General features: G+C 56.5%; 1 protein-coding gene across 1 annotated transcript; it reads right to left on the bottom strand.

The window, feature by feature from the left end:
* Window positions 1-7,706: 7,706 nt before the first annotated feature.
* MAFA (MAF bZIP transcription factor A) lies at window positions 7,707-10,727 on the bottom strand. Its single transcript, XM_007515990.2, has one exon. The coding sequence runs from the start codon at window positions 9,888-9,890 to the stop codon at window positions 8,844-8,846; it is 1,047 nt and encodes a 348-aa protein (XP_007516052.1). The 5' UTR covers window positions 9,891-10,727; the 3' UTR covers window positions 7,707-8,843.
* Window positions 10,728-10,996: the final 269 nt, after the last annotated feature.

Genomic DNA, 10,996 nt, shown 5'->3' with positions numbered 1-10,996 from the left:
AGCTGGAGACTTGGCAGATGGCTGTGCTCCCAGGAACAGGGCCCCTCCCAGACAGGCGACAATGAGGGCTAGGCTGGGATCTGCTTAGGAGAGTAGGCACACAGGTCACACCATCACCCCAATCCCTTGTCCCTTTAGCCAAGACACCCACAGCCTGTCACCCTCAGGCAAGAGTAGAAGACTTCTTCAGAAAGTGCTGGTTACAGAGAAACCCTGTCCTGGTGAGCAGACCCACCATGTGGCCAGCAGTGCCCACTGATGTCCCTAGTAATGTCCACCATCTAAAGAACAGCTATCGTGCTTCCCAGAACTCCCCAACATGGCCTTGATCTAGAGAGCAGTGGAGACAGCAGCCCCTGAATGCTCACAGAGCAGAATTCTAGAAGGTCTTCTAAGGCCAAACAGCCAGCTCTGCTGCAGAGAATGGTGGGGGGATATGTGGGGTGTGTACCCAGGCCCTGATAATACAGGTGGTGAATGCCAGTGGTGAATTGTGCAGAGAACTGCTCAGTGGGGGCAGCGAGCAGAGGTCTGACACTGCTGAATGCCTGTTCCTGGGCCACAACCCTCGCATGCTCTTGTGGCAGTAGAGAGAACAGATGTTTCTTATTCTTGGAGAAAGAAGGAAAGGAATAAAAGGACAGGAGAGATGTGAGAATGTACTGAATGGGGCCGGGTGGTAGCACAGTGGGTTAAGCGCACATGGCGCCAAGAGCAAGGACTGGCGTAAGGATCCCAGTTCAAGTCCCAGGTTCCCCACCTGCAGGAGGGTCGCTTCACAGGCGGTGAAGCAGGTCTGCAGGTATCTTTCTCGCCCCTCTCTGTCTTCTCCTCCTCTCTCCATTTCTTTCTGTCCTATCCAACAACAATAACAGCAATAATAACAATAATAACAACAACAATGATAAACAACAAGGGCAACAAAAGGGAAAAAATAGCCTCCAGGAGCAGTGGATTCATAGTACAGTCACCGAGCCCAGCAATAACCCTGGAGATTAAATAAATAAATAAATAAAATAACAACAAGGGTGACAAAATGGTAAAAATGGTCTCCAGAAGCAGTGGATTCAGAGTGCAGGCACTGAGACCCAGCAATAACCCTGGAGGCAAAAAAAAAAAAAAAAAAGAATGTACTGGAATGGGAATTAGGATCTCTCATCCTGCTTTTTTGGAGTCACCTAGCAGCTTTCTGCAGCATCTACCTGTCACCCATCTATCCATCTACTCAATTATGCTGTCCACCTACAAATTCATAATCCATTGATCCATCCATTCATCTGTCATACACCCACCTACCCCATCCATCTGTCAATTCATACATCCATTAATCTATCCATCTATTCATCATCCAACCATCCATCTATTCATCATCCATTTGTCCATCTATCCACCCCATCTATATACTCACCTACCTACTTTTCCATCACTCCACCCATCCATCTATCTACCTGTCTATCCATCCATCAATTCATCCATCCACCTATCTATCTCGTCCACCTACCCAACCTCTGCCTGCCCATCCACCTGTCTATTCATGATTCATCCATTGTTCCTTTGTCGCCAACTCCTCCATCTTCAATTTATCCAGCCATCTATCCTTCAATACAGTCACCAACTGACTTGTTCATCCATCATTATCCATCCATAGATCCTTCTATCCAGTCACCATCCTCCCATTGTTCCACCATCCTTATAGTTTTATATCTTACTTCCATTCACCCAGTTTTCTGACTATCTAACCATTCATCCATCACCCATCCAACTCCCATTTCTTGAGTATCTTCTGATCACTCCAGGTGTTCTAGCTGCTACCCCAGGAGTGGCTTAGACTGTGGAGGTAGGAGTCTTGGGGTCAAGAGAAAGAGGAGGTCAAAAGCATAGTCCTTATCCAGGTGGCATCTTAGGCATTAAGGTTATCAGATCATTCTTACACCTGGATTGAACTCCCACTTCATCGTCTAGGACACCCTCAGTTCCAGGTCAGGACTGGGAATGTGGGATCTCATACATTCTGCCACCTTCCCAGGAGCCTTCCACAGAAGTTTGGCATTTATTATTTCTTATATATTTTTTTATTTTTTATTTAAGAAAGGATTAATTAACAAAACCATAGGGTAGGAGGGGTACAATTCCACACAATTCCCACCACCCAATCTCCATTTCCCACCCCCTTCCCTGATAGCTTTCCCATTCTCTATCCCTCTGGGAGCATGGACCCAGGGTCATTGTGGGTTGCAGAAGGTAGAAGGTCTGACTTCTGTAATTGCTTCCCCGCTGAACATGGGCGTTGACTGGTCGGTCCATACTCCCAGTCTGCCTCTCTCTTTCCCTAGTAGGGTGGGTCTCTGGGGAAGCGGAGCTCCAGGACACATTGGTGGGGTCTTCAGTCTAGGGAAGCCTGGCCGGCATACTGATGACATCTAGAACCTGGTGACTGAAAAGAGAGTTAACATACAAAGCCAAACAAATTGTTGAGCAATCTTAAATATTTTTAAATTCTTAAAACATTTATTCACTTTTATTGCCCTTGTTTTTATTGGGTTTTTTGTTGTTGTTGTTATTTATGTCATTGTTGTTGAATAGGACAGAGAGAAATGGAGAGAGGAAAGGAAGACAGAGAGGGGAGAGAAAGACAGACACCTGCAGACCTGCTTCACCACCTGTGAAGTGACTCCCCTGCAGCCTCCCCGGGGGCTCAAACTGGGATCCTAATGCCGGTCCTTGTGCTTTGTGCCACCTGTGCTTAACCCACTGCGTTACCACCCAACTCCCGGCATTTTTTTTTAAGTCATATGCATTTACTAACGCAAGAGAACAGGAGGAAGAGAGAGAACCAGAGCATTCTGACACAGGCGATGCTGAGGATCAAACTCAGGACCCCCTACTTCCGAGTCCAATGCTCTAGCCACTGCTCCATCTCTTGGGTCACAGGTTTAACAGTTTAAAAGCATTTTTCAGGACCTGGGTGGTATAACAATGGATAAAGTGTTAGATTCTCATGCATGAGTTCAATTCCTTTTCTTTGATTGAGGTGAAAGAGAGATTGAGATAGGTAGGTAGGTAGGTAGGTAGGTAGATAGACACAGCAGCACAGCCCCACTACTGGTGAAGCTTCCCTCCTGCAGGTGAGGACTAGGGACTTAAACTCCAGTTCTTGCACATGATAGCATGTGTGGTCTATCAGGTGTGCCATCTGCCGACTCCTACCACTGTATTTTTAAATATGTATTTATTTATTACTGGATAGAGACAGAGAAAATTGAGAAGTGAGAAGATAAAGAGGAAGAGATACAGAGAGGCATCTGCAGCACTACTTCATCACTCTTAAAGCTTCCCCTAGGTGGGGACCTGAGGCTTGAACCTGGGTCTTTGTACACGGTAATGTGTGCACTCTACCAGGTGCCCTACTGCTTGCCTCAACCCTGGACTTTTCCATCAGGGCTTTTCCCCATAAGAATGACTACATGACTCTCTTATTATGTAAAGCATTTCAGTATTGGGGAAATAGATTTAATAGTAAAAGTGTGGGAGGAGAGTGTGAGGGAGAGGAGGAGGGGAAGAAGGTGGAAGAGACAAAGGAAGGGAAGGAGGTATAAGAGGGAGAGGAGGAGGAGGAAGAAGAGAAATGGAGAGAGTAGAAGTGGAAGGAGATGGAGAAGGGAGAAGATGAGGAGAGGAGAGGAAGAGGAAGGAAGGGAGAAAGGTGAGGAAGGAGGAGGAAATAGGAAGTTGGGAAGGAGCACAATGAAAAAAAGGGGGAAGTAGAAGGAGGACTGGAAGGAAGAGGAGTGGGAGGAGGAATGATGATGAAAAAGAGAGGAAGGAAGTGGACAAGGAAGAGGAGGGGGAGAGGAGTCGGAGAGGAGAGGAATGAGGAGGGAGAGGACAAAGGAAAGGAAGGGGAGTAAGGGAAACGAAGAGAGAGAGGGAGAGAAGTTGGGGATGAGGAGGGTATGGAGGAAGGTGGGGAGAAATGGAAGGAGGACTTCCAGGAGAGAAGAGAGGTGGAGGAGTAAGGTGGAGCTCAGTAAGCGGAAGAAGGGGAGGAAGGTGAAGGAGAGAAGGACTGGGAGTAGAGAGAGAATGAGGAGGAAGAGTGGAAGGAGGAGTGATGGGGAGGAGGAAAAGGGATGAAGAGCGCGGGAAGGAGGAAGAGCGGGGAGGAGAGAGAGGAGGGAGAGATGAGCTTTTCCAAGGGCCTGGGGGTGGGGCAAACTGGGGCTGCACATGGCGGGATCTTCCGCAGCATTCCGCCAGGGGGTGTGGCTTCTGCCCCGCCCACCACACGTTGACCACGCCCCTCCGCGGCCTAGCCCCTTTCCGGGCGGCTGTGTCACCACTGTGGCTGCGGCTCTCGCTCATGTTGCTGGCAAGCAAATTCTCAGTAGTATCCTGCTCCGGGGGTGGGAGTGTCCTCCGGTGTGACGCGCTGCTAGCAATGTGGGCCAAGAGGCTAGGCGTGCAGGGTCGAGGTCGGGGTCCGCAGCCCTTTCAGCTCCCTCCTACCGAACCTTCCTCCCTCTGCCCGCCCCCCCCCCCCCCCCCCCCCCGCGATGACCTATTCTCCTTTAGCTCCGGAGTCTCTTAACCGCTTCTGGGACCCTGGAACCCTGGGACACCAGGAGTAGGATCCAGGACCCCGGGTCTGGGCTGGGCTGGGCTGGGCGCTAAACCAGTGTCTTAGAAAGCTGGGGGTACCTGACTTTTTTATTGACACCCCAGTAGGGCCTTCTGTGGCTTGTGGCTGTCCCCTGTCAGTACCTGTCACTCAGTACCGTGCAAATAGGCTCACAGGGTAGAGGGGCTGTCCCAGTGGTCAGAGCAGCAAGGCAAAAGGGCAGGTGGAGGCTGTTGACCCCTGAAGTGATGATGGCCAGATCAATAGGAACAGCAGTCACTCTGTGACCACCTGGAAGCTTCGATTTACTTCCCAGAGCTGTGGGAGGTCTAGGTCTATAGGGTCCTGGACCGGAGGGCACCTGCAGTGGAGATAGGTAACATATCCCTGGCACCTGTTAGCCCCCTCTATCAGGGCTGTGACCTCCCATGGGTCTGTTTATAAGGTCAGATCCCACTGGGCCAGTCTGCACCCTAGGGCCAGTGTGCTGAGCCTAGTACCACTGTGCCCAGTGTGCACAGCTAGTAGCTCCAGGGTGGGAGAACATCTCTGCACCATGTGCCCTGTGTAGCTGACACTAGGAGGCTGGGGGCAAGACAGCAAGGGGCTGGAGTGGGTGGGCCAGGTCTGAGTGGGATTGAGGAGTGGCCCTGGGCAGCACCTCCCTGGGAGGAGAGACTGAGAAGAGCAAACCAGGGAGTCGTATGTATGTGTGTGTGTATTTTGGGTGTCAGTATATGGCCTGTGTGTGGGTCTGCATACCTACCTAGCCCTCCATGTTGGGTGTGTGTGACCCCCACCCCCAGTCACCCACAGACATGGTGTGTGCAATGCCAGGGTAGGATGTGGGCTCAGAGAAGGCCCCCCACCCACCATCAACAACACACACAGGCCAACTTCAGGGACAGGTCACCTGGAAGCAGGCTCAGCGTTCCCGGGAGTACACACTCCTTGGGGCTGGCAGGGTGGGGGTGGGGGTCACAGGGGAGCAGCTGTGTGGTGTGCACTTGTTTTGGGGTTCAGGGATCCTTGTAGATTCAGAAGTAGAGGCCCAGCTGGGTCCCCTGTGTGGGATGAGGTTGTCCCCAGAGGCATAGATGGGGCTAGATGCTGGGGTCCTGGGTCTCCCAGGTACTACCTCACCCCCAATTTACTGCAGTGGGAGGAGGAGCAAGAAGAGCCATCTTCTGGCTGGCTGTGTGGTGGGGTGGGGGGCACTGTGTGGAATGAATTGAGGTTCTGGGTATCTGCCCTATCTATCCAATGATGGGGAGAGCACTGTCCTCAGTTTGGGGGTGACTACTGAGCTGGGGAACTTGAGATTCTCACATAGCCTTCCCTGGAGACCCCCACAAGCAAGGAATAGCCAAAGCACCCATTTACTGGGTGGACCTGGCAGTCTCCCAGGGAGTTCAGGCCAGGTTGCCATTTTGCCCTGCTGCCAGGTATGGTTAAACTAGTGAAATAAGGACAGAAGGGAGGAATCAGCCTCTGAGAAGTGAAGGTGAGGCAGGGCTGGGTGTGGGCCTGGGTGATTGGGGCTCCAAGGTCCTGATTTGGAACCTGTGTCCCAGAAAGCTCCTGCTGGAGGACTGAGGATGAACTCGAGGAACCACAGGGCAGGGGTATGGAATGCCACCACCATAGGCCTCCAACTTGGCAGGGGATGCTGGCACCCCTCTCCTCTCCCTAACCTAGCATGAGGCTCAGTAGAGGTTGGCCCTGAGCTATGACATGGTAGTTACCCTGCCTGGCCCACAGTCACTCATAACCCAATCCTAGTAGGTACAGGAGTCAGGCATTGGAACAAGCACACATACACACACACAGGACACAAATACACCAGCATGGCTGTGACTTCCCAAGGTGCCGGCCAAAAGGTTCCTCCCAGGGCATCCATGATATAACCTCCCTTTGCAAGGCTACCTCCCTGGCTCTGGCCCTCCTGAGACAGGCAGAGAGGTGCTGCCAGGTTCCCCCAGGTGGAGTATGGTCCTGCAGGGTAAACCTTGGGGGTACTTGCCACACAGCTGCTGCTTGCCTACAGGAGTTGGCAGTTGCCACACAAGTTTTTGGGGACACTCTTTTACCTGCCCTAACTATTTCCAAACTCCATGAAGATGAAGGGCTGGGCAGAGAGAAAGAAGAGCAAACAGAGCGTGAATTCACTTCCCTGAGCTTCTTGGCACACAAGCCCAGTCTTCTGTGCCACCAGGCTGGAGGGTGTGCAGGGCCATCCTGAGCCCAGAGCCTAAGGCTGGTGCAGTGACAGCTTTCTACTTCCATTGAGAAACACCACCTACCAGCCAGACTCCCTCCTCGGAGGCCGGCTCAAAGGTGTCTAACTGTAACTACAGAAGAGAAGGCTGCACCTATCCTGCCTAGCCTGCCTTGCCCGCCTTCCAAGAAGGAGATGCCTCTAGATACCCATCAGGTTCCCTGCATGGTGGCCCCAGCCTGTCTCTCACCCATCCCTGCTTCTATCTCCACAGCCCTTCCCATTGGGCCCCATGCCCGGGCCAGGGAATTTCATGAAGCCTGTGGGGACACCCAGTCCAGGGCTTGCCGCTCCTCCCAGTCACAGGAGGGACTGACCCAACCCTCCAATCTCCACTTTCATTACAACTGGCACAAGGCTGTTGTCCCCAGTGTCCTGCAGAATCCGAAGGTGACTGCCACCCAGTACAAGAGGACAGTGTAGCTGAGTTCCACGGCTGGAAGCAAGATTCCCAGATACCTCCACCCAGGCACCAGACCGCTCCCTCTGCGCAGGACTCACAGGCTCAAGGAGCAAGGGACAAAGGGCACAGGGACCATCCCAGGGCAACCTGCTACCTAGTGCCCTGTGCAGCCCTGCAGGAACCCAGGGTTCCTGCAGTGGCCCATCTGTGCAGGTGGCCAGACCTCAGACATTGAGGTGCTCAGCAATCCATCCCTTGCCCAGTGTTCCAGCTGGTCTCTCAGAGAATGGGTCCAGCCCAGTTCCATCTCCCCCCCCCCCCCGTATTTCCTCTGGGGAGGAACAGGGCCCAGCAAAAGGCACAGACGAAACAGCCAGGCTACTGCGATATTTGGATCTAAACGGATTTATTTTGTTTGTGGTTTTTTTTTCTCCTCTTTCCCTCAGTTTCGTAGCAAATAAAAGGGAAGAAGAAAGAAAAAAGGAAAGGAAGAAAGAAAGAAAGAGGAAAAAAGAAAGAAAGAAAGGAAGGAAGGAAGGAGAATCCGACAAAACCGAACAACATCAGAAAAGCTTCATGGAGCTGGGGGGGGCTCCTGCTCAGGACACTGTCCGGGTAAGCGGAGGGGTCACTGTGCCTGGTAGGAGGACATGGGTCCTGCCGCCTACCCCTTCCCCATTCTCCACTGAAATTTTAAAATTTTAAATTCTCCATCGGGCTTTAGAAGATCACACAAACAAAAACAAAACACAATTTAAATTAAAACAAAGACGCTTCCTCCCCCCTGCCCCCATGCCGGGAGGTTCAGGCGAAAACCTCCTCTTAAAAAATGTTTGCTTTCTGCTAGAAATACTGTGCATTGCTTTTTTTTTTTTTTTTTTTTAAATCACTTCTTCCACTTCTTGGGAAGGTTAAAATAAGATCTATGTCCCAGGGAATCATAAATACGATCTGGTGCATAGAGAAATAGCAGCACCCGCCAGCGACCCCCCCCCCACACACACACACCAGGGTAGCAGGGCAGTGGGGTGGGTGGCAGAGAAGCTCCCCGTCCTTCAGTCTCTTGGGGGGGTGGCGGGGCGGGGAGCTGGGCTGGGGGGGTCAGGCGGGGAGGAAGGCAGGCAGGGACCCTCGGAGTGAGGGGCACATGCAGGTCCAAGGGGGACCGGCCAGGAGGGAGAACCCCACGCATTTCCTTCGCTAATCACCGAGCCAAATAAATATAAATACCTCGCCAGTAAGACTGCTGTAAAAGGGGTGGGGTGTTAGGGTAGAAAAAGGCAGGGGCGGGGAGGAGGTAAGAAAAGAAAAAAGAAAAAAAAATGACAGAGGGGAGGGAGGCCGGACCCCCTGGCGGGTAGGGTCTGGAGTGCGTTGGACTATGTACAAGCGAGTTCCGCGGGGCTCAACTTTCCTGGAAGTCGCGGGGCTCCGTGCGCCCGGGCCCCCCGCGACCGACTGCAGGAGCAGGGCGGCGAGCCGGGCGGGGCCGGGGCCGGGAGCCCGGGACTGGCGGCCCGCACGATCCTGGTCCCTGCGCTCGCTCACAGGAAGAAGTCGGGCGGACCCTTGGCTCCCGCGGGGCCGGCCTGTGGCGCGGAGGACTCCCGCGGGAAGCCGGCCCCGCCTGCACCCCCTGGGCCGCCCCGACCCGCCAGCTTCTCGTATTTCTCCTTGTACAGGTCCCGCTCCTTGGCCAGGCGCCCCACCTCCAGCTTCAGCTGCTCCACCTGGCTCTGGAGCTGGCACTTCTCGCTCTCCAGAATGTGCCGCTGCTGCACCCGCTTGAAGCGGCACGACTGTGCATAGCCGCGGTTCTTGAGCGTGCGGCGCTTCTGCTTCAGCCGGATCACCTCCTCTTTGCTGAAGCCTCGCAGCTGCCGGTTCAGCTCGCGCACGGACATGGACACCAGCTGGTCGTCGGAGAAGCGCTCCTCCAGGCGCACGTGGTGGCCCGCGCCGCCGCCGCCCGCGCCCCCCGGGCCCGCGCCGCCCCCGTGGTGGTGGTGGTGGTGGTGGTGGTGGCCGGCGTGGTGGTGGTGGTGGCCGGCGTGGTGGTGACCGGCACCCATGTCGTCCGCGCCGCCGCCAGCGAAGCCCGGGCCCCGGAAAGCCTCGTAGGCCGCCGCCGCGGCCCCCGGGTGGTGCGCACCGTGGTGTCCGGCGTGGTGGCCGCTGCCGATGAGCGCCTCCACCGCGTCCTCGGGCGTCAGGTTGAGCGCCTCGGGGTTGAGGTGGTGCTGGTAGCCGCTCATCCAGTACAGATCCTCCAGCGCTGGCTTCCCCGAGGCGCCCCCGACGGCACCGGGGCCCCCGCTCTGCGGCCCCGGGGCGCCCCCGGCCTGCGCCGGGCCGCCCCCGCCGCCGGTGCCCGGGCTGGGCGCACAGAAACTGGGCGAGGAGGGCACGGACGAGCAGGGCGTGCTGAGCGGCGTCGACGACAGCGAGCCGGGCGGCAGGCGGTGGCAGAAGCGCTCGGCCTCGGGCGGCTCCTTCTTCACCTCGAACTTCATCAGGTCGAAGTCGTTCACGTACTCGATGGCCAGCGGGCTGCTGGGCAGCTCGGCGCCCATCGCCAGCTCCGCGGCCATCGCCCGGGGCCCGAGCCCACGCGCGCCGAGGGGAGGCGGGGAGGGGGGGGAGCCGCGGGCCTCTCCCCCCCCTCGCTCCCACGGGCGGCGGGCCCCGGTGGGGGCGGCTGCGGGGCGCGCCGGCTGGGGCAGCGCTACCTAGACGCGAGGGGAAAAGTTTCTTGCCGCTAACTCTGAAGCAGCCGCTGGGGACGCTGCGGGCCAAGCCTCTGGGGTGGCCCGGGGCCAGTCGGGGCGGACGCAGCCCAGACCTTCTCTGTCCCGGCTCAGGCGGGCCTGGGCGGGTGGCAGCGCGCGGCTTCCCTGGCCACCGCTCGTGTCTCCCCGGGCTCCGCCCGCACGCGGCCCCGCCTCCACCGCCCGGCGCCGTTGCACGAGCTCCCCTTTATAGAGCCGGGCATTAGGGCCCGCCTCCCCGGGAGGGGCGTGCGTCCCCAGGCCAATCGGAGTCCCAGGCGCGCCGCTTTATTTGCTTATCCCCATGGCAACCCAGAGCCCAGCTGTCAATCTCCTGCGGAAAACAGCTGCGAGAAGGGGTGGCGGAGAGCGGCAGACTGGAGGAGGGGGCAGGCCCTCTGGTGGCCGCCTCGGGGGACTGCACCTGCAGCGGGTCGTGGGTCGCCGAAACCGCGCTGGGCCATGGGCGCGGGGATAGTACCCTCAGCCCCAGCTTCCTTCTACCTCTGCGGCTGGTGTCCACGACAGGGAGGCCGAGAAAGTCTCGGGGTAATGAAGGGCTCGCTCCCCCTCAGTTGCTCGCCTGGGTTTCCCGGAGGCCTACGTGGCGGCGGCGCCGGGACCTCACGGCCTGCGGACACCAGGACACTGCGGGTCGTGAGCTGGGAGCGTCGGCTATTTTTAGACCCGCGGCTCGGACGGGTTCAGGAATTCAGTCAACAAAGTTGCTGGCACCTCGGAGCGCAGGGATCCACCCCGGGCGGCTGGACTCCAAGGGCGCGCGGCCCAGTGGGGACAGTCGCGGGCGAGCGGCTGGAGAAGGCGGCCGCGGCTCCCGTCCCGTACGCCCAGGCCGATTGGCAGAGCGCGGGCTGGGGTCCAGGTACCTGCCGCATCAGCGCGGCCACAGGGGTGGTGGGATGGCCTCA

This window comes from Erinaceus europaeus, chromosome 1, assembly GCF_950295315.1.
Source record: "Erinaceus europaeus chromosome 1, mEriEur2.1, whole genome shotgun sequence".
Taxonomy (NCBI): Eukaryota; Metazoa; Chordata; class Mammalia; order Eulipotyphla; family Erinaceidae; genus Erinaceus; species Erinaceus europaeus.
Note: the sequence above shows the minus strand (reverse complement) of the source record. Positions and strands in the feature narration are given on the sequence as shown.

What these genes read in the sequence shown, in the direction of transcription:
- MAFA (XM_007515990.2), bottom strand. Translation starts at nt 9,890, where the DNA reads ATGGCCGCGGAGCTGGCGATGGGCGCCGAGCTGCCCAGCAGCCCGCTG.